The sequence below is a fragment of the Pelophylax lessonae genome (genome assembly GCF_965119305.1).
Source record: "Pelophylax lessonae genome assembly, chromosome: 3".
NCBI lineage: Eukaryota > Metazoa > Chordata > Amphibia > Anura > Ranidae > Pelophylax > Pelophylax lessonae.
This window is the reverse complement of record NC_138770.1, coordinates 3,242,202-3,268,161: the sequence shown is the minus strand read 5'-3', so window position 1 is coordinate 3,268,161 and position 25,960 is coordinate 3,242,202. Positions and strand designations below refer to the sequence as shown.

At 43.9% G+C, this 25,960-nt stretch overlaps 4 protein-coding genes across 4 annotated transcripts in view; 2 read left to right on the top strand and 2 right to left on the bottom strand.

Annotated features, from left to right (window-relative positions):
* The window catches only part of LOC309549120 (uncharacterized protein), a gene marked incomplete at its 3' end in the record, with an annotated part of 1,495,124 nt that extends 1,480,405 nt beyond the window's left edge, over positions 1-14,719 (top strand). Inside the window, exon 17 of the mRNA XM_082249157.1 lies at positions 13,801-14,719. Coding sequence (XP_082105283.1) covers positions 13,801-14,719 — 919 coding nt within the window. The remainder of the gene's footprint in view (positions 1-13,800) is intronic.
* The window catches only part of LOC309549119 (uncharacterized protein), a 2,919,967-nt gene that overhangs the window by 139,828 nt on the left and 2,754,179 nt on the right, over positions 1-25,960 (top strand). The window contains exons 2-4 of the mRNA XM_082249156.1: positions 7,802-7,930; positions 8,058-8,192; positions 11,877-12,000. Of these exons, the coding sequence (XP_082105282.1) occupies positions 7,835-7,930; positions 8,058-8,192; positions 11,877-12,000 (355 nt within the window). The 5' untranslated portion in view covers positions 7,802-7,834. The remainder of the gene's footprint in view (positions 1-7,801; positions 7,931-8,057; positions 8,193-11,876; positions 12,001-25,960) is intronic.
* Positions 1-25,960, bottom strand: part of LOC309549117 (uncharacterized protein) — a 4,285,597-nt gene that overhangs the window by 1,616,119 nt on the left and 2,643,518 nt on the right.
* LOC309549123 (uncharacterized protein) overlaps positions 1-25,960 on the bottom strand; it is a 275,016-nt gene that overhangs the window by 89,126 nt on the left and 159,930 nt on the right. The window lies entirely within an intron of this gene.

Sequence of the window (25,960 nt, the reverse complement as noted above, 5' to 3'; positions counted from 1 at the left end):
ACTATAAAATGATTTACACACGCTAAATAGGGGATCGAGGAATTTCCCCTTTTTTCACTTTTTTTATTTTTTTTTTTTTTGAGCACTATAAAATTAGTTGTATTGTCCAGATAGGAAACCAAGAGATTCCCTTCTTTCACTTTTTTTTTTTTATGTTACTAGTATTAAAAATGCTCATCTCAACTTCCAATAATACACTAGCAGCGCTATCATAAGAAGAGAATAAAGTCTCTGTGATGGAATATAAAACGATGTGAGACAAGTTCATGCAGAGAGTCCACAGAATCAAAGAGTGCAGCTCCTCCACAACTGTACCTTCAGATCCTAGAAAGCCTCCACCTCACCGCTGTGCACACCCAATGGTAGTACACTTACCAGAGGCCGCTGGATAACGAGCCAATGTATATCTCAAACACATGGATGTGTGGTCCACCAAAGACTTGAAAACCAGGAAGGGACTCTCGCCTCACACTTATACACAGGAATCGCTCCGCATATACAAGGTGCATGTGAATAAATCAATAACACCACATAGCGTGATACTGCATAACAATCCCCTTTATTCCAACACACAAATTCTTCAAATATTGCACTCACAGACAAATGGTAAGTAAAGCGTGTAAAACTGGGGTAAAACCTGTGTCCTGTCGCTTCCCTCTGATGAATAGCTTGCTGCTCGTTACCTGGACGGTCAAACTACCGTTCAGCTACCAATCGGCAAGCTATTCATCAGCAGGAAGTAACAGGACACAGGTTTTACCCCAGTTTTACACGCTTTACTTACCATTTGTCTGTGAGTGCAATATTTGAAGAATTTGTGTGTTGGAATAAAGGGGATTGTTATACAGTATCACGCTATGTGGTGTTATTGATTTATTCACATGCACCTGGTATATGCGGAGCGATTCCTGTGTATAAGTGTGAGGCGAGAGTCCCTTCCTGGTTTTCAAGTCTTTGGTGGACCACACATCCCTGTGTTTGAGATATACATTGGCTCATTATCCAGCGGCCTCTGGTAAGTGTACTACCATTGGGTGTGCACAGCGGTGAGGTGGAGGCTTTCTAGGATCTGAAGGTACAGTTGTGGAGGAGCTGCACTCTTTGATTCTGTGGACTCTCTGCATGAACTTGTCTCACATCGTTTTATATTCCATCACAGAGACTTTATTCTCTTCTTATGATAGCGCTGCTAGTGTATTATTGGAAGTTGAGATGAGCATGTTTTATCACTTTTGAGATACACCCATTTTTAACATGTATTATTTGTAATAGCAGCAGCTGCAGGTCCTTTTAATAGGACCACATATATTTATTGTATATTTATTGTCTACTTACATTTGAGCGCTGGGTGAGTGGGCCCATTTTATAGATCCTACTCCTCATTTTATAGTATTAAAATTGCCTTCAGGATGCTCAAAGGATATAGAGGGCTGCTCCCTGAGAGGGAAGAGAGATAAAAATAGAAGAATGGCTTTCTGCTGATTATAAAATTTTAGAGTATAAAGAGTCCGGGGGGTTCGGGGGGGGGAAAGAGCTGGGACCTCACTTTGAGGCCCTGCCCAACCACGAACCTACATAGGACTACGCACAAGCCTTTAGGTTTGAGGGTGTGCGTACAAATAACAAGTAGTTAATTTTTCAGTTTTGGGTGGGTGGGATTGGTTCTGTGGTTTTTTTTTTTTTTAATTTCTCTCTTTTCTTCCCTTTCCCTTCCTTTCCCTTTCCATTTTCTAGCGTGACAATATGGCAAATATAAAAGTAATGACATTAAATTCAAGAGGCCTTAATACTCCCGAAAAAAGACGTATGTTATTAAATGATTTAAAACGCTCTCAGATGGCACAAAATCTAATGTAACGATTTTGCGGCCGGAACTCCGCTTTAATGTTTGGCAACAGATGATATTGCCAAGCACAAGGTACTACAGTGGCTACAAAAATGTGCACCAGCCTATACTAACCCTTATGCTGAAGAATGGGAGAACTCAGTGTTTGGTGATGAGGCCAACATCTTTGGTTGGTTTAGGTACATCGATGATGTCCTCTGGATTGGCATGGTGAACCTCAGAACAATGGGAGGTTTATAGGTTTATAGGGATAGAATAATTCAATTTGAAATTGATGTTGGGTGGCTTTGGAGTGTTTTCATTTTTAATGTAAAATACACTCTAGTGTCTGGTGTTTGTTGGCTCCCATGTTCAATTTTTTTTCACTTTGGGTGCCCCCCCCACCGAGTTTAGCCTGCCTTATGGGCCAGAAACACTCCCTTTTAGCTAGTGTGTGAAGTGCCTTCGTACTCAGCCCATCATGGCGTTACATATACATGTACATCATGACAATTTTGTGCATTGTAATTTTCTTGTGTGTCGTGGTGCTTCTGACATGTGCATGTAATGACGTCACACCACCGATTAGCCTTTGGCTGTATTTTCCCAGTAGGAGGGACTGGGTTAATCAATGGAATACCCTGTTATTCAGGGAAAAGGGGCAGGAATGCTGTTTAGTATTGTCTGTCTCTATGGGTGCCATCTTTACTATCTGGCCTGATAGATAAGGATGGAGTACACTACAGTGGGCTGGGCAGTCTCTAAGGGAATTGGAATATCAATTAAACTGGTCAGACGTCAGTCTTTCCCCCATCTGATCCTGAGGTGGTGCTCTCTGTATCTCTCCTTGATGGATAGACTTTTATTTTTACACCTGGAATGAAGGTCCTTTGATGTGAAGTTTCATGACAGTGAGTGGACTTTTATGAGTTCCTAGTAATAGGGGTTACATCCAAGCCATGCAAAGGTGGTATCAGTGGTCCCTGAATACATTTTTATATGGACATTTGTGTGTTAATAATTACAGGCTAAATCTACCTGGAGACACTGTACAAGTGTTATACTGTATGTAGTCTTGTGGTCCCTGTTGAAGTCCATGTGTTGACATTTCTACCTATTATTATTATTTTACAAGATTTATAGATCACCAAAGTTTGCACGGTGCTTTATAATCTAAAGGAAGACTGTACAGTTACAATAAAAGAGGGTTTACAAGGGCCTTGCTCCTAAGAGCTTACAATCTAATTGGGTGGGCCAAGTTATACAAAAGGTTATAACTGTGGGGGACGAGCTAATGGAAAAGTTAAAAGTTCGAGGTGTAATAGGCTTTCCTGAAGAGATAATTCTATCTATGATAAATGACAGACTAAATTCACGTTGACACGTTCTCCTCACCTGGAATGTGCTGAGTTCTTGGATAATGTCTACACAGTGTTTACAGATTGACTTTATCACCCCAAGAGCTCGCTCCAGTTAATGGACGTAATCATTATGTTTGGATGATCTCACCAGTCGGGAGCCTTTCCTGTCATCCTACATTAGGGTGACCAGATATTTAAAATGAAATCCTGGGACATTATTATTATTATTATTATTATTTTTGGCAGATGGTAAACTATTTTATAAGCATATTTTCCTCAAATAGTTCATGAGATGGTCAGAGACTGTGGACATAGTGCAGGAGATGGTCAGAGACTGCTGACATAGTACAGGAGATGGTCAGAGACTGCAGACATGATACAGTAGATGGCCAGATACTGCGGACATAGTACAGGAGATGGTCAGAGACTGTGGTCATAGTACAGGGGGTGGTCAGAGACTACGGACATAGTACAGGAAATGGTCAGAGACTGCGGACATAGTACAGGGGACGGTCAGAGACTGCAGCCATGATAGAAGAGATGATCAGACACTGCGGATATTATACAAGAGATGGTCAGAAAATACTGCACTGAAATGTGAGCCATGCTTAGGTCCCTTTTCAGAAGCATTTGACATGCAGTGAGGAGGGGATATTGCATTTCCTCACTGCCTCTTTAACCCCTAACTACCACTTAAAAACACATAGGACAAAATACTGTTCTAAGCTCGGGAGGGGGAGAGAGAGAAGAAAGAGCAGGAAGGAGGAGGGGGGGGGGGGCGGCGGAATCCGGTCACAGCTCACTCAATTCAGTCCCTGAGGGCTCTCAGCTCAGTCACAGCAGCTTCAGGATTACAGTGTGACTGTTGGCTGTTCCAATTAAACTTCCCGCCCACACATCCTATTCACACCCAGCACACGGGCTGCTGGAGTGTGGGCAGATACAGCGAGGGAGGGGCGGGAAGAAGCAGAGGCGATCCAGCCTCTTCCATTCTCTGTGGAGGGGGGGAGCTGTGCTGTCTTTGCTCCATGAGAAGGGAACACAGACACTCAGCAGTGTGACAGATGCAGCCATCTGTATATTCACGGGGGGTTGGCAACACTTATGGGGCATCCTACGTAGGGGCACTGGCCTGACACCCCCCCCCAATGTGTGGCATCCATGGTGAACCACCACCCCCTTTGGAAGCCACTGGTGACACCCCTGAATCCGGGAACAGAACCAGGGACATACTTGGTCCGGGATGGTGTTCTCAATCTGGGGACTGTCCCCAGGAAACCGGGGATGTCTGATCACCCTATCCTACATGCCCCCTCTGAGGATTCTTCTATCCTTCCAAACAAATGTATGAAATTGTCGATGAGCCCTCCTTCTATGTGATCTAGAAGATCTGGAATCGCAATGCCTTTATGGATGAAGTGGATGACCCAGTTTATATATTATGCATAAAAGAAGAAAATGTAATATACTGCGCTAACAATAAAGATAGCAGCTAGCACACTCAACTGACAAATATGTTGACAAAAAGTAAAAATATGTAAATGTGCAGCGCTAAACCAAAGTGATAATAATGAATAAATCACTCAAAGTAATGATAAAATGTGTAAATATAGATAGAAGGTGAATATAAGTCCCAAGTGAACAAAGGTAAAAATTAAAGTCCAGGGTGATGTGTGTGATCACAGTTGACGCTAGATCCCAGCACCAGCAGGGAAACAAACATATGCATTCACCAGAGGGACTGGACCCAAAATACCATATAGTAAATGGGTCAGATGGGCTCACTAGGTATCAGGTGGGTCTCCAGATAAGTGCTGCAGCCACGGACATTTCAGTTTGCAATCACAAGACGAATGAAGCAAGATGAAGACTCTCATTCACCAAATGACATGGAGGGATAAACCAAACAAGGCAAACATAGTGTAAATTAGTGTAAATTAGCTGTGGGTCCTGAGCATCTTGTATGACATCACATAATGCTGATATAATCAGTGGGTCCTTAACAGCTTCTTTCAACTGCACTGTCCGTAGCTGCAGCACTTATCTGGAGACCCACCTGATACCTTGTGAGCCCATCTGACCCATTTACTATATGGTATTTTGGGTCCAATCCCTCTGGTGAGCGCATATGTTTGTTTCCTTGCTGGTGCTGGGATCTAGCGTCAACTGTGATCACACACATCACCCTGGACTTTAATTTTCACCTTTGTTCACTTGGGACTTATATTCACCTTATACCTATATTTAGACTTTTTATCATTACTTTGAGTGATTTATTTATTATTATCACTTTGGTTTAGCGCTGCACATTTACATATTTTTATATATTATGTATTGCTTTACAGATGTTTTCACTCCAGGATTAATTATTTTATTTATATAAGCATTGAAGGAATTGTTATTACTTTGAGAGATCTCCACCACCATTCCTATGTGACCATTACATCCTTGCAATTTATGTTTAGCATGTTCATTTTGAGTGGATTAACATATATTTTAATGCTTTATGATATATTTTTGCATTTCCTTATCCAAAAAGATCAATTTTCGGAGTTTGTTTTCTTAGGTATACCTTTGTTTTGAACTTAGCCATATAAATTAGATGGTTATGAAATGTTTCTTAGGGCTGCAGTTCCATTGAACTCCACAAGATGGAGATCTCACTTATACTCAGATAGGAAGTTTCTATGGAATACAGACAGGAAGTGATGTCAAGAACAGACAGGAAGTGATCTGGAAATAAAGACAGGAAGTTCCGGGTGAGAGGTGAGTGGAAGGTAATAAGATCTTATTTTCTTGTTACCGTGTACTCCTGTAATTTTCTTTATTTTCCTAACTGCTGTTCCATGTACCAAGCAATGAGACAGAAGTAACAAATAATTGTAAATGTTATTGTTGAAATTGTTAAATTAAAATTCCAATAAAAATTTAAAGTTGGAAAAAAAAGATCTTATTTTCTATTTACACCCAGTAACCCCCCGTCATGTCCGTCCTCTTCCTCCATAGTCACTGTGACCTCTTTTATCTCCAGCAGATGATGATACACACATATATAGTGTGGAAACTTAGATTAACCCCTTCAGTGTCAGAACATTTCCCCTCTTACGGGGCCGGAACATTCTCTTAATTTTGGAGATAAATTCTAGTAATATGTTCCTCTAAACAAACAGCACTGACAATAAATAGAGAAGACAATGACCATCCTGACCATACATGGCCTACAAAGGGCATTTATTACACTACACAGGCAGCCAATGGGAAACCATTACAATATGCAGCCAACACAATGATGGAGTGCAGGGGTCAGGAGTATGGAACCCCTTACATTGCTGGTTAGGAGGAAGAAAACATTCCCCAGCCTGCCATGAAGAATATGTTCCATCATTGGTGTCAGAGAAAGGAAAATACTGAGGGCTCTGAGGGAAGTAGAGGAGCTGAGGGGTCTCTGAGAAGGTAGCGAGACTAAAGGACTCTGGGACCTCTGGGGGTTTACTGCATCTGAAGGGCTCTGGGACCCCTGAGGAGGAACTGTAGCTGAAGGACTTTGGGGGCCTCTTAGGAAGTAATCGGACTGAACAACTCTGAGAGGTTAGTGTGACTGAAGGGCTGTGGGAAACTCTGAGAGGGTAGTCGGGCTGTAAGGCTCTGAGGTAAGAGGGGGCTTTAGGGCTCATAGAGACTCTTGGTCTTTGATGGTCCTCTCATGCCACCTGCTCTTACTTTGATGACCTTCTTAAAGAACCTCCTGCCAGCACGTGAAGTAAGCCTTCACCTCACCATCTCACTGGTCAAGAAATATGTTGCAGGCTATAAAATAGAACAAAGAAGGAGACTTGTACTTTGAGAAGGTCTGTTTGTGCAGCATCGCTTACTGGTTGGCCAGTCCAATTCCTTCCCATGACACAGGGTTTGGCGGTGCCTGGTGCTGGAACTCAGAGCCCCAGGAACCCACTGCCACTCTGTACAATGTCCTTGATACTATAGAATACTTGCCAACCAATAAAACAAACCCCTTCCCCAGCTGTCCTCCTCCTACCCACATTGGGCTGCCATTGGAAGGAAAAGAAGAGACTCCTTCCCCACAGCTCTCTACACCACCAGCATCCTCCTGCTATCCAATCCAATCCCTTCTCTTACTGCAGAGAGTGACGGTGACATCACTCCTGTTAGTCAGCAAGCTGCCAAAGATTGGAGCCTTGCAGCTGGAGTTCTGGCAATTATCCTGATTAGCCGGAAACTCTGGCCAAAAGTCAGCAAGTTCCCCTTTCTGGACATCATGATGACCCTACATTGACCTCACAGCACTGCCTCAGAGCAAACAAGTCACAGGAAGGATCTTATTTATCATTCCTTGTCTGCAGATCTAATACTAATCAAATCCAGTTCAGAAACCAAACAAACCCAACAGAGGAAAGGGAATTTCTGATCCGGCAGGTCAAGAGGGTCCCAGGACCTTGAAAATGTAGTAAACACTAAACAGTCCAAACTAAATGTGTTCCCATGAGGGTAGTAGTCCTTAAATATACAGCAACCCTCCTATCCCCCCTCTCACATCCATATACTATTATTGTGTGACCAATACCATCCAAATAATTCTTACTTTCATTTCCCAAAGTTATCCATCTACAAGGAGACCTTTATAGATCAAATGATGACACCAATGGGGATGGAGGAGGACCGAAGTCACATGACTGAGAAGATACTAAACCTCACCCTGGAGATCATCTACCTGCTGACCAGAGAGGTAAGGAGGATTCTGGGAGGTTGCATGACATAACTCTTATCTCTATTAATAAAACACAGATCTGACCGGAGAGGTGAGGAGGATTATGGGACTCTAACATGATATTCCTATTGGGTCCTTAATACAGAGATTTCCTCTTGTGAAGTCAGGTGATCATATGACCATCACAGTGCCTCCATGTGACTCCCTAAAACCTGAGAGACACAACATGGAGAAGATTCTAGAAGTCACCAAGAAGATGATGGAGCTGCTGACAGGAGAGGTGAGCGGTGCTGGGAATTCTGGGACATTATCCAGTAACAGACAAGGGATGTGTCTGGATGGTGACAGTATCATTGTGTGTGTCAGGTTCCTATAAGGTGTCAGGATGTCACTGTCTATTTCTGCATGGAGGAGTGGGAGTATTAAGAAGGACACAAGGATCTCTACAAGGACGTCATGATGGACAATCAGCAGAATTTGAGTTTTGTGAAGAATGTAAGGAAGGAATTTCCCCGGAATGAGACGATATTGAACCTCACCCTGGAGATCCTCAGCCTGCTGACTGGAGAGGTGAGTGTAATGAAGGGGTTACTTTAAGACTTCTGATGTTCTGCTTATCAACAAGAACATCCACACAAGTACTATGAATACATAAATTGTACGTACCAGTGGTGGAACTACCAGGGTCGGGGGCCCCAGCGGGGTTGCTGGCCACAGGACTCTGAGCATCTCTCATACAGCCAGGTGCTGCACTGACAGTTCCTCCTCCCTCGCATGGATGGGAGAAGAGAGATCTGCTCCTTCTCCTCCCGCCCCTCTCCTCCTGTGTGCACCATGGGAAGTGTGAAGCTAAGCAGCGGAATTTGATCATTCAGCTGCTGGCTGGGGTTCACCCTTCCCATGGTGCACACAGGAGGAGAGGGGCTGAAGGAGATGGAGCAGATTGGCTCTCTCCTCTCCCATCTGTGTGAGGGAGGAGGAACTATCAGTGCAGGCTCTGAGCTGCATGAGAGAGATGCTCTCAGCTCAGAGTCCTGCTGAGGAGGCACTGATTGGCAGCACTGATGATCAGTGCCCTAAAAATCAGTGTGAACCATGTACTGACAGTCTTGCCGGTTAACCATCTCAGCTCTGGAAGATTTACCCCCCTAGCCATTTCTTTTGCTATACGGCACTGCGTTACTTTAACTGACAATTGTGCAGTCATGCAACACTGTACCGAAATAACATTTATGTTTCATCCCACAAATAGAGCTTTCTGACTGCGATATTGTAGAGGACATATTGGACACTAACTGACACTTTTGAGAATAGCTCCCTCTACTGTGCCCTTCTACTCCCCTCTACTGTGCCCTTCTACTCCGCTGAACTGTGCCCTTCTACTCCGCTATACTCTGCCCTTCTTCTCCACTGAACCATACCGTGCCCCTTTACTCCCCTGTACTGTGCCCTCCTTCTCCCCTGTACCGTGCCCTCTTTCTCCCCTGTACTGTGCCCTCTTTCTCCCCTGTACTGTGCCCTCTTTCTCCCCTGTACTGTGCCCTCTTTCTCCCCTGTACTGTGCCCTTCTACTCCGCTGTACTGTGCCCTTCTACTCTGCTGAACTGTGCCCTTCTACTCCGCTGTACTGTGCCCTTCTACTCCTCTGTACCATCCCGTGCCCCTCTACTCCCCTTTTACCGTGCCCCTCTACTCCCCTTTTCCCGTGCCCCTCTATTCCCCTTTTCCTGTGCCTCTTTACTCCCCTATACTGTGCCCTCTTTCTCTCCTGTACCGTGCCCTCTTTCTCCCCTGTACCGTGCCCTCTTTCTCCTCTGTACCGTGCCCTCTTTCTCCCCTGTACCGTGCCCTCTTTCTCCCCTGTACTGTGCCCCTTTTCTCCCTTGTAATGTGTAACGCTCCTGCGTTTTACGTATGATGTGGATTTTCAGCTGCAGAAATATTCCACTTCAGTAGTCATGTAGAGAAACGCTGAGACACCATTCCCAACTCTCAATGACTCATCATGTGTGGATGATCTCAATTCAGCAAGTAAATACACACACTCAATAAGATGTTTCCTAGAGTGACTTATGTATATAGTAACACAGTGATGATAGGCTGAAGAGACAGGTTGGGTAGAGATGGTAGATGACAGACACTTGAAAGGAAATGTTCTTGAAAGTAAGATAGTAACAGATGGGATGCAGATAGGTTTAGCAATCATGTATGGTAGTAGATCACAGAGTAGCAGGTGGACATACAAGAGAGATCAACCCAGTGCAAGAACAGGTGGTAGTAGGCTCAAGAGCTAGCAATCTTAGATAATGCAGATGTAGTAATAGTCCTTAGTATGCGGAGTATACTAAGTATAAAGGTTATAGAGGTTTCCCCTGTGGGGTACTTATCACTAATAGCAATGTAGCAGAGGAGAGGTTCGGCAAGAGCGGATGATCCAGTAGCGTGATACAGGGATCAGCGCAGCGTGGTTCCGACAGCGAGGTATGCTTGCAAGCATGTGAGCTTCAAGACAGGTTAGCATCAAGGCACAAAGCAGTTTGAACGAACACATGTGAGTGAGAGCCGGCGATCTAAATAGCCATCCAGTCCGGCGCTCAGTGATGACAGCATCAGTCTTAAAGGTGTATGCGCACCTTACCAAAAGAGAATGGTGGGGCGCATACACTTATGAAAGAGTAATTAGGGTACCCAAAGGTACCAGAACATTACATAATGTGCCCTCTTTCTCCCTTGTAATGTGCCCTCTTTCTCCCTTGTAATGTGCCCTCCTTCTACTCCCCTGTATCATTTCCTTCTACTCCCCTGTAGGGTGCCCCTCTACTCCCCTGTATGATGCCCCTCCCTCTACCCTGTACAGTGCCTTTCCTCTCCCGGTATTGTGCCCTCCTTCTCCACTGTACCCTGCCCTTCTTCTCCCGTGTACCATGCCATTCTTCTCCGTTGTACCGTGCCCATCTACTCCCTTGTACCGTGCCCCTCTACTCCCTTGTACTGTGCCCCTCTACTTCCCTGTATCGTGCCCCTCTTCTCCCCTGTATCGTGCCCTTCTTCTCCCCTGTACCGTGCCCCTCTTCTCCCCTGTACCATGCCCTTCTTCTCCCCTGTACCGTGCCCCTCTTCTCCCCTGTACCGTGCTTCTCTTCTCCCCTGTACTTCTTCCCTGTGCTGTGCCCCCTCTACTCCCCTGTACTGTGCCACTCTACTCCCCTGTACTGTGCCCTTCTTCTTCCCTGTACTATGCCCCTCTTCTCCCCTGTACCGTGCCCCTTTTCTCCTCTGCACCATGCCCTTCTACTCCCCTGTACTGTGCCCCTCTTCTCCCCTGTACTGTGCCCCTCTTCTCCCCTGTACTGTGCCCCTATTCTCCCCTGTACTGTGCCCCTATTCTCCCCTGTACCATGCCCTTCTACTCCCCTGTACTGTGCCCTTTTACTCCCCTGTACTTTGCTCTGTGTTGATTAGTCTTTGATTTGTGGCATGTTTTCTTATTGTTTAAAATGTATTATATTGAAAGTAGTAATAAATATATGTTTAATTCTATCATCTCTTTATACTTTCGTTTTTGAGACTATGTGCATACATTTGAGCAGGCTGGTAGGGACCCAAGTACATTACTTTACCCTGGGGCCCATGATGATAATAAGACGTCCCTGTGGGAGAGTGATATTTATCTTTTTATATCACAGAGTTGTACAGTAATAATGAAGAAATCTACTGAAAATGACACAAGAAGGAAATCTTATAATATGACCACAAGATCCTCGAGAATCCAGAATCCCATCCCCATCCCCCCACCTCCATCCCTGATCCATACAAGACACAACACACAGAAGGTTCTAGAAGTCACCAAGAAGATGATGGAGCTGCTGACAGGAGAGGTGAGCGGTGCTGGGAATTCTGGGACATTATCCAGTAACAGACAAGGGATGTGTCTGGATAGTGACTGTATCATTGTGTGTGTCAGGTTCCTATAAGGTGTCAGGATGTCACTGTCTATTTCTCCATGGAGGAGTGGGAGTATTTAGAAGGACACAAGGATCTCTACAAGGACGTCATGATGGAGAATCAGCCGCCCCTCACATCACCGGGTAAGAGGAGACTTTATTGTAAAGGAGAGAGCAGTACGGAGGCTCCACCTAGATCCCCCATCATCTGATAAACACATAGAAACAATGTATTCAGTCTCAGGAGATGGGAGGCAGCGGTGTGGGACCTCTGCAACTTGTCTCATTGTAAGCATTTAGGCCACCACTGATTACTGAATACCAAGATTATGAGTTCTGACCCATACACTGTATAATTTATATTGTACATTACATACTCCTGACCCCTGCACTATATACTCTAGGTTTTACATTACATACTCCTGATTTCTGCACTATATACTCTATGTTGTACATTACATACTCCAGACCCCTGCACTATATACTCTATGTTGTACATTACATACTCCTGACCTCTGCACTACATACTCTATGTTGTACATTACATACTCCTGACCCCTGCACTATATACTCTAGGTTTTACATTACATACTCCTGATTTCTGCACTATATACTCTATGTTGTACATTACATACTCCTGACCCCTGCACTATATACTCTATGTTGTACATTACATACTCCTGACCCCTGCACTATATACTCTATATTGTACATTACATACACCTGACTTCTGCTCTCTCCCCTCTATCCACTGCTATATATACACATAATATGGATTCTCTTATGTTACACCTATATCCTACCAACTGGTCATTGATGATTTGATTGGAGGACAGACTTTTACATGTTGATAATAATGGGATAACATCCTCAAACTTTGGAACCTTAAACAGAAAGTGATAATGAGGGAGCAGTCAATAACCCAATGATGGTGGTATTTAGGAACAACCAATCTTCATCTTGGTTGTTCTCCCCCCATCCTCACTCTACGACCCCTGGTGGGGCTCAGCCCCGCTGCTATTCATGACTAAATCACGGACTAAATAAGGAAGTACAGGACTTCTTGTGTTGGGAAGATGGCAATGAATGATAGAGGGGGAGGGGACACTCGTCCTATAATCCCCTCATCACTGTCACTCCTATAAAGGACAGTTCTCGTTGTTTCCTCACTCTCTGACTAAGGTCCATTAATAAAGAAATCAACTGGTAGGAGATCAGAGGACCCATTTACTAGGCACAGGCAATGGTAGATAGTGAGTAGGTGTCCCACACATCAAGGCGTGACCTAGCGTAGGTCCAGACTGAGACTGCCATTTACTATCATACAGCAGGTCTTGACTTGATGTGTGGCTCCTGGGACACCTAGTCACCCTCTACCATTTACTAGTTACCTTGAGGGGGGAATTGTAAGATCCTCAGAGACAAAGCTGTCTGATGTGGGCGGAGTCCTGGTTTAGGGGGAACCAATCTGCTGATGTCTAGTAATAATCTTTGTAATTCTATTTTAGTACATGGATGGGAGATGAGGAAAACCTCAGAGGATTGTCTCACTTTGTCTCCAGACTGTAAAGTAGAAGATGAGGACATCACACAGTATAGTCCAGGAGAAAACCCGGCTACCTCAAATCTCCATCCGGCAATACACAGTGTAGATGGACCATCATATTCCTCTTACCCTGAGGAACCTCAGACTGTGAGGGACAGTGCGGGACCATCGTATTCCTCTTATCCTGAGGAACCTCAGACTGTGAGGGACAGTGCCGGACCATCGTATTCCTCTTATTGTGAGGAACCTCAGACTGTAAGGGACAGTGCCGGACCATCGTATTCCTCTTATCCTGAGGAACCTCAGACTGTGAGGGACGGTGCCGGACCATCGTATTCCTCTTATCGCGAGGAACCTCACACTGTGAGGAACGGTGCCGTCCTTCCAACAGATAAGAGGTTTTCCTGTACTGAGTGCGGGAAGTGTTTACATTCTAAATCCAAACTTAATGTGCATATAAGATCTCACACAGGAGAGAAGCCATATTCTTGTCCTGAGTGTGGGAAATGTTTTGCACAGAAGTCTGATCTTTCCAAACATCAGAGATCTCACACGGGGGAAAAGCCATATTCGTGTCCTGAGTGTGGAAAAAGTTTTTCACAGAAGTCACATCTTTGCACACATCAGAGATCTCACACGAGGGAGAAGCCATATTCCTGTCCTGAGTGTGAGAAATGTTTTTCACAGAAGTCTGATCTTTCCAAACATCAGAGATCTCACACGGGGGAAAAGCCATATTCCTGTCCTGAGTGTGGGAAATGTTTTTCACAGAAGTCACATCTTTACACACATCAGAGATCTCACACGAGGGAGAAGCCATATTCCTGTCCTGAGTGTGGGAAATGTTTTTCACAGAAGTTTATTCTTTCCAAACATCAGAGATCTCACACGGGGGAAAAGCCATATTCCTGTCCTGAGTGTGGGAAATGTTTTTCACAGAAGTCACATCTTTACACACATCAGAGATCTCACACTAGGGAGAAGCCATATTCCTGTCCTGAGTGTGGGAAAAGTTTTTCACAAAAATCAGATCTTTCTAGACATCAGAGATCTCACACGGAGGAGAAGCCATATTCCTGTCCTGAGTGTGGGAAATGTTTTTCACAGAAGTCTGATCTTTCCAAACATCAAAGATCTCACACGGGAGAGAAGCCATATTCCTGTCCTGAGTGTGAGAAAAGTTTTTCACAGAAGTCCAGTCTTTGCAGACATCAGAAATCTCACACGGGGGAGAAGCCGTATTCCTGTCCTGAGTGCGGAAAATGTTTTTCAGACAAGTCCAATTTTTACAAACATCAGAGATCACACACAGGGTAGGAGCCACTTCCCTGTTCTGAGTGAGGGAAATGTTTTCCACAGATGTCCAGTCTTGCAAGACATCAGAAGTCTCACATGGAAGAAAATACTTATTCCTGTCCTGAGTGTGGGAAATGTTTTCCAACAAAAATAAATTTGGGTATTCATCTTCACACACATCAGCAAAACCATTTTCCTGTTCAAAGTGTGGGAAATGTTTTGTACAAAATCAAACCTTGTTGTTACACATCAGAGGTTTCACACTGGGGAGAAGCCATATTGCTCTCCTGGGTGTGGGAATGTTTTTTCACAGAAGTCTGATCTTTCCAAACATCAGAGATCTCACACGGGGGAGAAGCTATATTCCTGCCCTGAGCATAGGAAATGTTTTTCACAGAAGTCTCATCTTTGCAGACATCAGAGATCTCACACGGGGGAGAAGCCGTATTCCTGTCCTGAGTGCGGGAAATGTTTTTCATATAAGTCCAATCTTTACCAACATCAGAGGCCGGGGGTGACGTTATGACATCACGTCTGGCCTTGGCAGTTGTAAACACTGCCGTTGCCCTGGCTGGGAAGCCGAGATATTTTTTTTTCTTTTTAATTTTAGGCTTTTTTTTTTCTTTTTAATTTTAGACTTTTTTTATTTTTTTTATTTTAGGCTTTCCAGCCTAGAGGTGAGCTGTGAGGACTTAGAGACCCCCGATCTCTCCATAAACAGGACCTGTCATCCCTATTCCTATTACAAGGGGATGTTTACATTCCTTGTAATAGGAATAAAAGTGATAAAAAAAATGTAAAGGGAAAGTGTCAAAATATAAAAGTAAATTGACAGCGCCCCTGTCCCCAGAAGCGAACGCATACGTATGCCACGCCTGCAAATGCAAACAGCGATTAAACCACACGTCAGAGTGAGAGCAATAATTCTAGCACTAATCCTCCTATGTTACTCTAAACTGGTAACCAGTAAACATTTTTTAAAGCATCATCTATGGAGATTTTTTAGGTACCAAAGTTTGGCGCCATTCCGTGAATGTGCGTAATTTCAAAGTGTGACATGTTTGGTATCTATTTACTCGGTGTAACATCATATTTCACTCACATTATTCTAAAAAATCGGGCTAACTTTACTGTTTTGTTTTTTTTTTATTCATGAAATGCGTTTAAAAAATTGCTGCGCAAATATCATGCGACATAAAAAGCTGCAATGACCACCATTTTATTCCCTAAGGTCTCTAATATATATATAATGTTTGGGGGTTCTGAGTAATTTTCTAGCAGACAAATGCTGATTGTTCCATGTAGGAGAGGAGTTTCAGAAGTGGGGGGGTGGGAAGTGGTAATGAGATCAATGAGTGGTTGTATAGTATAAATCTATATGGCCATTATAGATGGAAGAAAGCCCTTCTGCTCCGTCTATGGTATACAAAGAAGCTCTGAGGCTTTAGCCCCGGGTCACACAAATTCACACCGCATCAAAATCGCACCCTGTTCATGTACACTGATTGAAGTGTGTGTTAAAGTAATGACACCCCGCAATCAGATTGCAAAACACAGCATGATTTGCATAATTGGATCGCTTTGGTGTGAGCAGTCATGTGATCCAATTCTGGTGCAGACAGAAAAAGGGTCCTGCCAGGGTTTGGTCCGAATGCAAATTCAGCCATACAGTTTGTACAGCTGAATTCACATGGCAGAGACATCGCATGTGATCTGTCCAGTAATGCGATGCGAATCACATGCGATGTCGGCCATCGCACCAACCCTTAAACAACAATGTTGTGAAACTGTTACCTTGTGTTGTACACCTCAGTTCTTATTTGTATGTGACTATGATGGACACCAACACTGATTTACCCCATTAGTGGTGTTCCTTTTATGTCCCCCCCCCCTCTTCCCTTCCTTCCCATCCCCTATGTATTTATGTTGTTGGTCAATCAGAGCATGGCAAGGACTGTTTGCCGCTCTACTTTGTTTATTCTTTCATTTTCAGAAAAATATCAATAAAGACAATTGAAACAGAAATTAGCGCCATCTAGTGAACAAATGCAAAAATTTCCATGTTAAATCAATGTAAATCTTTCTACCAGCTCAGTGAGTAGCCTGAGAACATTCGTTTATTACCCCCATTTACACAGAAGGAATGTACATGCATTTTCTGGGGGGGAATGCTATGCACATTTTTCATGAATAGACTTCTAAATGTCAGGAGACGTTTATATAAAGATGGGAAGTATGGAGCAGAAAGGTTAAAATGCCCCTTTTAAGCCTGAAGATTAGTTAAAGTGTATGTAAATGAACACCTTGTAGAACAACCCATTTATATGAAAATAGAGATAAAAGGAAAAACATTTGTGTATATATGTGTGTATGTATGTATGTATATGTGTGTGTGTATATATATATATATATATATATATATATATATATATATATATATAGGTATATATATATAGTCTGAGCCCTCCAACCAAGATAGACGTGAAACCACATAAAGATGCCACAAGATTCACAACATAGCATAGACCTGATGTGTGCCCTGGTCAGCTGGTCACTACACCAAAAAGGGGGAAAAAATACCAGGATAGGGAAAGCTGTTTTATGAGTATACATGACATTTATTGGACAAGCTTGGTGAAGGCTGGCGACATCTCAACCTGGGGATTTGTGTTGTACCGGGTAAAGCAGGCGGATTTCCATCTGTAATAAATAATAAATAGTGTAGCGCAGTCTATGATAGATTATTGGGATTCAATCATTGGGTAAAACACTTTAAACCAATAATAAATATATTAAAACATGTCTAAAAAGGAGATAGTCCATATAAGAGAGGATAACAGTCGGTAGAGGTAAAAAGTCCACTTGTGATATGGTGAAATAATAACAGGTGTGACTCTGGTGCTCAAATCCCTCCACCAAGCAATATCTGCCTCTCACCTCCAAACCATGACCCTGCAGGGCCAGAAAGCATAAACAATCTCCACAGGTAACCAACTCCTGTTGTTCCGATACAAGCAAGACCAAGACTCCAGCACTTGTCAGCACAAATAAGGATATCGCTGCAGCAGGTACAACTCACACTCGATTCCAAGTTTCCCAAGATATATAAATAAAAGAGGGGGAGATCTAGTGCTCTCTGTTGTAATACTGAAAGCTTTAATTCACTCAAAACATATTGCACTTACATTGTATCCGACCATAATAAGCATAGTAGTTGCAGAGTGTGCAGCGTGCTGGATGGTGCCTGGTTACTTCCTGGTTAACAGCCGTAGGACCGATTGACCAATCCCCCGTACGCGTTACGTCAGGTGGGCGTAGACTTCTTCAGCTGGGATGGTGATAGGTCGAAGGTCCGGCTTTTTATATTATCCCTAAGCTCCGCCCACTATGTCACTTCCGGCGTTTCACCATCGCCATGGAGACAGAGTGTCTCCTGAGACAGAGAGATAGAGGGGCGGGCTAAAAGTAATGATATTCATTCGGCCGTGTTTACAATTACATTTGTCACTAAGGAGACATACATATATCTCGGAGATCGGCCGAAGGATCACTTATAACAGCAGACTAATATTGTATGTCTTTCTTTACAGGAAGAACCATTTAGAAACTGCTCAAAGTTTTTTAATATTATTAAAAAACGAACTTATACTCAATCATTGATTTGTACTGTGTTGATCTTATAGGTCGTACGGCTATATTAGCAACCAGACACCAGATGGCAGCACTTTTGCTCACTTACATAGGGAACAGTGTTAAATACAATAATATACATATAACACATTATAACCACATAAAAACATATAAAATCGTACATAAACCCCAATAAAATAGTATAAAATTTACTAAATAAGTATTTAAAATTTAAATATCATAAAAAGAAAAAACAATGACCATAAAAAATTATCTGTCTGAAATAAAACAATTCAGATCAAAGTCGACATTCAATCCTAGGGGCGTTAAGACTTTAGCCTCGTAAATCCAAAAGGATTCGCGACGACTTAATTGTCTGATGAAATTACCACCCCTCCAATGGTAGCTTACTTTTTCAATCCCCCAGAATTTTAAGGTGCTTGGATTTTTATGATGATAATTTTTAAAGTGCCTAGATACACTGTGGGTAATAAGCCCCTTCCGTATGTTGTTGACATGTTCCCCAACAAGTACGTGTAGAGCCAGCGAGGTGCGTCCAATGTATTGTAACCCACAGTCACACTCTAACATGTAAACCACACCTTGTGTGGCACATGTTATTAAATTTTTTACTAAATAGCTTTTTTGTGTGACCGTGGATACAAATTCCTTGCGTTTTTTGATATTTTTCCTGCAACTTTTACAAGTAGCACACTTCCCGCACGCATAAAAACCTGCCAGGAAAGGGAATATACCATTGCTGTTCACCTGGGGTGGATCAACTACTCCCGGGGCAACTTTGTCTCTGAGGGATGGAGCTTTCCTGTAAACAAATTTGGGCTGCTCTGATAAGACAGGGCCCAATACCCTATCCTCTCTCAGAATGGCCCAATGCTTACGGATGATTTTTTCAACTTTTTTATGTTGGATATTATAATCTAAGACCATTCGGAATTGCGTATCCACTTCTCTAGATCTGGAATTATCCAAAAGGCGATCCCGACTTGTGTTTTTAACCCATTCAAGCTCATTTTTCACATTCGTTTTATCGTATCCCTTTTCTAAAAACCTTCCTGTTAAAACCTCTGACTGTGTAATAAAATCCTCCTCAGTGGTACAGTTACGCCTTAAGCGTGTAAACTGTCCACGAGGGATATTACACAGCCACTGTCTGTGATGGCAACTGTCAAGGGGGATAAAAGAATTTCTGTCTGTGGGTTTAAAGTAATTACGGGTTTTAAAAACACCATCTGCTTTGTACACTTCCAAGTCTAGAAAAATTATACTCTCATATTGCAAATTCCATGTAAGAACAATATTCTTTTCATTGTTGTTTAATTTGTTCATAAACGCTTCCAAACTCACCATGTCCCCCCGCCATACCATGAATAAATCATCGATATAGCGACGGTAACATATGAGCTGTGGGGGCAAATCTTCAAACACAGTTTCTTCCTCCCAGTGGGCCATAAATAAGTTGGCCACACTGGGAGCAAACTTAGCCCCCATCGCAACTCCTTTGACTTGCAAATAAAAACTATGGTTGTACCAAAAATAGTTCTTCTCAAGACAAAACTTTAAGCTCCTCTGAAGAAACCTAATTTGCTTTCTAGGTAACTGTGAATGAGATAGACCCCATTTAAACGCACTCCGAGTTGTCAATAATGGTGTACAATGATCCAACATCCGCTGTAATCATTATACATTCAGTGGAGCTTGGTATTGTATTAAGTATTTGTATAATATGTTTAGTGTCTTTAAGGAACGATTTGGTTTTTGTACAACCGGCTGGAGGAAAAAATCTATGTATTGACCCAACCTGGCCGTGATGGAATCAATCCCATTAACTATGGGGCGGCCAGGTGGGTTTTCCAGCTGTTTGTGTATTTTTGGCAGAAAGTATATTATAGGCCTCCTACAAAATAAGGGGTCTAGATACTGGGCCTCTTTATGAGTGAGGACTCCACTCCGTTCGCCTTTAGTAGTTAGACCATGTAGTTCTTCTTTGAACTCTAACATGGGGTCTTTAGACAAGATCTGATATGTGGAGTGGTCACTCAGGAGTCTCAACATCTCATTTTTGTAATAACTCCCACTGAGTACCACCAGACCCCCCCCCCTTTATCTGCCGGACGTATAACGATATCACTCCTTTTTTCCAGAGATGCAATACCTCTTTTAATACACAATGGGTCATACGCTTTTTTATACTTCAATTTATCAAGGTCACTACACACCATGTGTTTAAACACATCTAGGTGCTTAGTGTCCTGTCCAGGCGGATTGAAGGTTGATTTATTTTTAGGGAGGAATGGTGGTATGTAGAGGAGGCGGAGTTGCGGGTAACAGGATTAGACAAGAAATATTTTTTAATGCTTAATTGTCTAGTAAATCTCTGTATATTAACATAAGTTTGAAATTTGTTCAAATTCCTGATAGGAGCAAATTTTAGCCCCTTATCCAAGACTTTGAGTTCGTCCTCCGTGAGGGGGACTCCACTCAAGTTATATATTCCTGTACCTATCGTGGCCTGGTATTGGTTCCCCCTCCAATTGTAATTCTGGATTGGGGATTTCCATCTGTCAAATCTTCTGATGACATGACCCGACACGGGGCGGCCGATCCGGAAAGAGTGCCCAGAAAACTGGCTAGGGTTGAGGCCTAGATTAGCCAGGAGGATGCGAACATGTCTGATGATAGTGATGGGCCAAGCACCCCTCTGTTCAGTTTGCACCAGAACATCTCGAACAAGGAAAAAGTTCTAGTGAGCATGAGAACTCTAGTAACCGCTTTACAACCGCCCGCAACAGTTATACTGCGGCAGGCAGCCGCTCCTGGGCAAACCGACGTAGCTATACGTCAGTCATGCACAGGCAGCTATGGGGCGAGTGTGCGCCGCCCGCGGCGTGCTCGCACCCCCACTCGTCAGCAGGGAAGCCGGCTCTGCCTGACACCCACCATCATTCCCCGCTGAGAGAGAAGGACGGTCGGATGTTGTAAACACAGCTGACCGTTCTTCTCTCTGAAATGATCACAGAGCTCCTGTGATCCTTCTATATAGGAACACAGGTCTCTATGATGATTTCACAAGCCATGCCCCCCAGTTAGAAACACGCCCCTAGGTACACATTTAACCCCTTGATCACCCACAGGGTTAACCCCTTCCCTGCCAGTGTCATTATTACAGTAACAGTGCATATTTTTAGCACTGATTACTGTAGTAATGTCACTGGTACCCCCAAAAATGTCAGTTAGGAGTCCGATCTGTCTGCCGCAATGTCGCAGTCCCGCTAAAAATCTTAGTTCGCCACCATTACTAGTAGAAAAAAATAAATAAAAATGACGAATCTTTCCCGTAGTTTGTAGACACGATAACTTTTGTGCAAACCAATCAAAATACGCTTATTGCGATTTTTTTTAACCAAAAATATTTAGCAGAAAACAAATTGTCCTAAAATTAAAAAAAAAATTTTTTTTGAGAATGTTATATAGCAGAATGTGAAAAATATTGTTTTTTTTTTTTTTTTTTCAGAATTGTCGCTCTTTTTTTATTTATAGCGCAAACAATAAAAATTGCACAGGTGATCAAATACCACCAAAAGGAAGCTCTATTTGTGGAGAAAAAAAAAGGACATAGATTTTATTTAGGTACAGCGTCACACCAATGCGCAAGTGTCCGTTAAAGTAACACAGTGCCGAATCGCAAAATAGGGCCTGGTCATTATGGGGGCAAATCCTTCCGGTCCAAAAGTGGTTAAAGTTAATGGGTCACAAACATGAAAAATCAAAAGTCCTCATTTTAAATGCAAGTTATTGCCATAGAAAGTGTATGGGGACCCAGGTTCTGCCCTGGGGGACATGTGTCTGTCATCCAACTTGCCAGATTTGCTGCTTGGAGGCTGAAGAATGAGAAATTTGAATGGAGAGTGATAAACAGTTTTGCTTTTGACTGCTGATGACTGTTTGCATTTTAGGGGGCTGTTTCCTTGCATTTTTTGGGGGGGAATTTTCCCTTTTTATTTTTCTGTCACTTTTTAAATAGCCTTTTTTTATTTTTTTCTTTCCTTCCTTCAGACTACTAATTAAAGAGGTTGTAAACCGAAAATTTGTATTTATTTTTTTCACCCTGAAAGAGAAAGACATAATGAGCTAGTATGCATCACATACTAGCTCATTATGAAATACTTACCTTAGAACGAGCCCACGCCGTGCCGCCCGCTTACCTCTATGATGGGCGACATGTCCAGTCGCCCGTCTTCCGGGATCGCGGCATCCGGCCATCTGATTGGCCGGAGCCGCAGTGACGTCACTCCCGTGCACGCGCGTGGGAGCCGACGGTGACGGCATGGGGCACTGAAGGAACGGCACCAACTCTTTAAGGGGAGTGGTTAATTGGTTGCAGGTGCTTCAGGTGCTATGTAAATTTCTGCAGGACTCATTTCTGAGCTTGCTCTTTTTTGACTGTGAGGGACAGTGCCGGACCATCGTATTCCTCTTATCCTGAGCAACCTCAGACTGTGAGGGACGGTGCCGGACCATCGTATTCCTCTTATCCTGAGGAGCCTCAGACTGTGAGGGACAGTGCCGGACCATCGTATTCCTCTTATCCTGAGCAACCTCAGACTGTGAGGGACAGTGCCGGATCATCGTATTCCTCTTATCCTGAGGAACCTCAGACTGTGAGGGACGGTACCGAACCATCGTATTCCTCTTATCCTGAGGAACCTCAGACTGTGAGGGACGCTGCCGGACCATCGCATTCCTCTTATCCTGAGGAACCTCAGACTGTGAGGGACGGTGCCGGACTATCGTATTACTCTTATCCTGAGGAACCTCAGACTGTGAGGGACGGTGCCGGACCATCGTATTCCTCTTATCCTGAGGAACCTCAGACTGTGAGGGACGGTGCTGGACCATCGTATTCCTCTTATCCTGAGGAGCCTCAGAGTGTGAGGGATGGTGCCGGACCATCATATTCCTCTTATCCTGAGGAACCTCAGACTGTGAGGGACGGTGCCGGACCATCGTATTCCTCTTATCCTGAGGAACCTCAGACTGTGAGGGATGCTGCCGGACCATCGCATTCCTCTTATCCTGAGGAACCTCAGACTGTGAGGGACGGTGCCGGACTATCGTATTACTCTTATCCTGAGGAACCTCAGACTGTGAGGGACGGTGCCGGACCATCGTATTCCTCTTATCCTGAGGAACCTCAGACTGTGAGGGACGGTGCTGGACCATCGTATTCCTCTTATCCTGAGGAGCCTCAGAGTGTGAGGGATGGTGCCGGACCATCATATTCCTCTTATCCTGAGGAACCTCAGACTGTGAGGGATGGTGCCAGACCATCGTATTCCTCTTATCCTGAGGAACCTCAGACTGTGAGGGACAGTGCCGGACCATCGTATTCCTCTTATCCTGAGGAACCTCAGACTGTGAGGGACAGTGCTGGACCATCGTATTCCTCTTATCCTGAGGAACCTCAGACCGTGAGGGACGGTGCCGTGCTTCCAACACATAAGAGGTTTTCCTATACTGAGTGTGTATAATGTTTTTCACGGAAGTCCCATCTATACACACATCAGAGATCTCACACGGGGAGAAGCCGTATTCCTGTCCTGAGTGAGGGAATTGTTCCTCACTGAAGTCCTGTCTTCCTGTACATCAGGGATCCCACACAACCCTCGAGGTGTATTAGTGCCTTCAGTGCAGGAAATGTCTTCTATATGAATGTTGCTGGACATGTGGGGTAGAAGCACACCCTGATATACACCTCAGATATATTCCATGGCTGATCTTCATCATGTAAGAAACACTTCATAAGGAGATCAGAGATCAGCAGAGACATGGATGAAGTGTTGTACCGTGTTGGCCATTGATGGCAGTAGAAAAATAAAAATGGAGTCCTTACCTTTCATTGGCTGACTACATTTTATGGTGTAACCTTTGAACAAACACATACTGTAGGTCTATTTTAAAAAAAAAAATAAACAAATGTGACCAGCATACACCCAGCCATGATGAATTTTGACCATATTTCATTTTATAAAGGAATTTCCTTGGCTCCATCTAGTGGCCATAATGTGGTATTTATATAAACCCGCTATAAATAATAAAAATCAATCCCCAGATTCGAGATCCTAATGTGAAATCGGCCATAGTAATAACCCCTCACAATTATTGTATATATAAGGCTATTGTTTATTTCATGTGATGCTAATAAAGTTTACCCAAAAGAACAGTTCATGTCAGAATTTATAATACAATGTGATATAAATAAATAATAGGATGTGAATCCCCAGAATTCTTAGACCCTCCTCAGTGAATAAATATATAAGATAATCTGATAGAATGTGTCCTTATTAGTACAATCCAGCCCACATAATGTGTAACTCTCCGTGTACACCAATCCATCTTCATATATTTGTGGTCACCACTGTGACTGGAATACTGGAGTGCAGCCCACCCCCCATTGAAGGACTTACACTCACCAGATAAATATGCCCCAAATGTGTGGATTTGGGCTAAAACAGCATAAAATCCGGAATGGATGGATGAGCCGAGCACGGCCTCCCAGTATATGCTCCTCCGAGCCTCAGAATTCCACTGGATCTCCAGCTTCTGATTTCCCTCCAACTATGTGACTGCTCCGTCTCATCATATATACGGCACGGATCTTCCTAAAAAGAGCATTAAAGCCTCAATAGTATGATAATGTAAAAACTGTATTACTTTTATGTATAAAATACACTCACATAAGAAACAATCAGCATAGCCCAGCAAACACCGGCAATATGGCGATCCCCTCCCCCTGTCCAGCGGCTGTCAGTGTGTATACGGCTGTTCTCCCTGTCCAGCGTCTGTCAGTGTGTATACGGCTGTTCTCTCTGTCCAGCAGCTCTCAGTGTGTATACGGCTGTTCTCCCTGTCCAGCAGCTGTCAGTGTGTTTACGGCTGTTCTCCCTGTCCAGCGGCTGTCAGTGTGTGTACGGCTGTTCTCTCTGTCCAGCCGCTGTCGGTGTGTATACGGCTGTTCTCTCTGTCCAGCGGCTGTCAGTGTGTATACGGCTGTTCTCCCTGTCCAGCGGCTGTCGGTGTGTATACAGCTATTCTCCATGTCCAGCAGCTGTCCGTGTGTATACGGCTGTTCTCCCTGTCCAGCAGCTGTCCGTGTGTATACGGCTGTTCTCCCTGTCCAGCGGCTGTCAGTGTGTGTACGGCTGTACTCTCTGTCCAGCCGCTGTCGGTGTGTATACAGCTATTCTCCATGTCCAGCAGCTGTCCGTGTGTATACGGCTGTTCTCCCTGTCCAGCGGCTGTCAGTGTGTATACGGCTGTTCTCTCTGTCCAGCGGTTGTCAGTGTGTATACGGGGCTGTTCCCCCTGTCCAGTGGCTGTCAGTGTGTATACGGCTGTTCTCCCTGTCCAGCGGCTGTCAGTGTGTGTACGGCTGTTCTCTCTGTCCAGCCGCTGTCGGTGTGTATACGGCTGTTCTCTCTGTCGAGCGGCTGTCAGTGTGTATAAAGCTGTTCTCCCTGTGCAGTGGCTGTCAGTGTGTATACGGCTGTTCTCCCTGTCCAGCGGCTGTCGGTGTGTATACGGCTGTTCTCCCTGTGCAGCGACTGTCAGTGT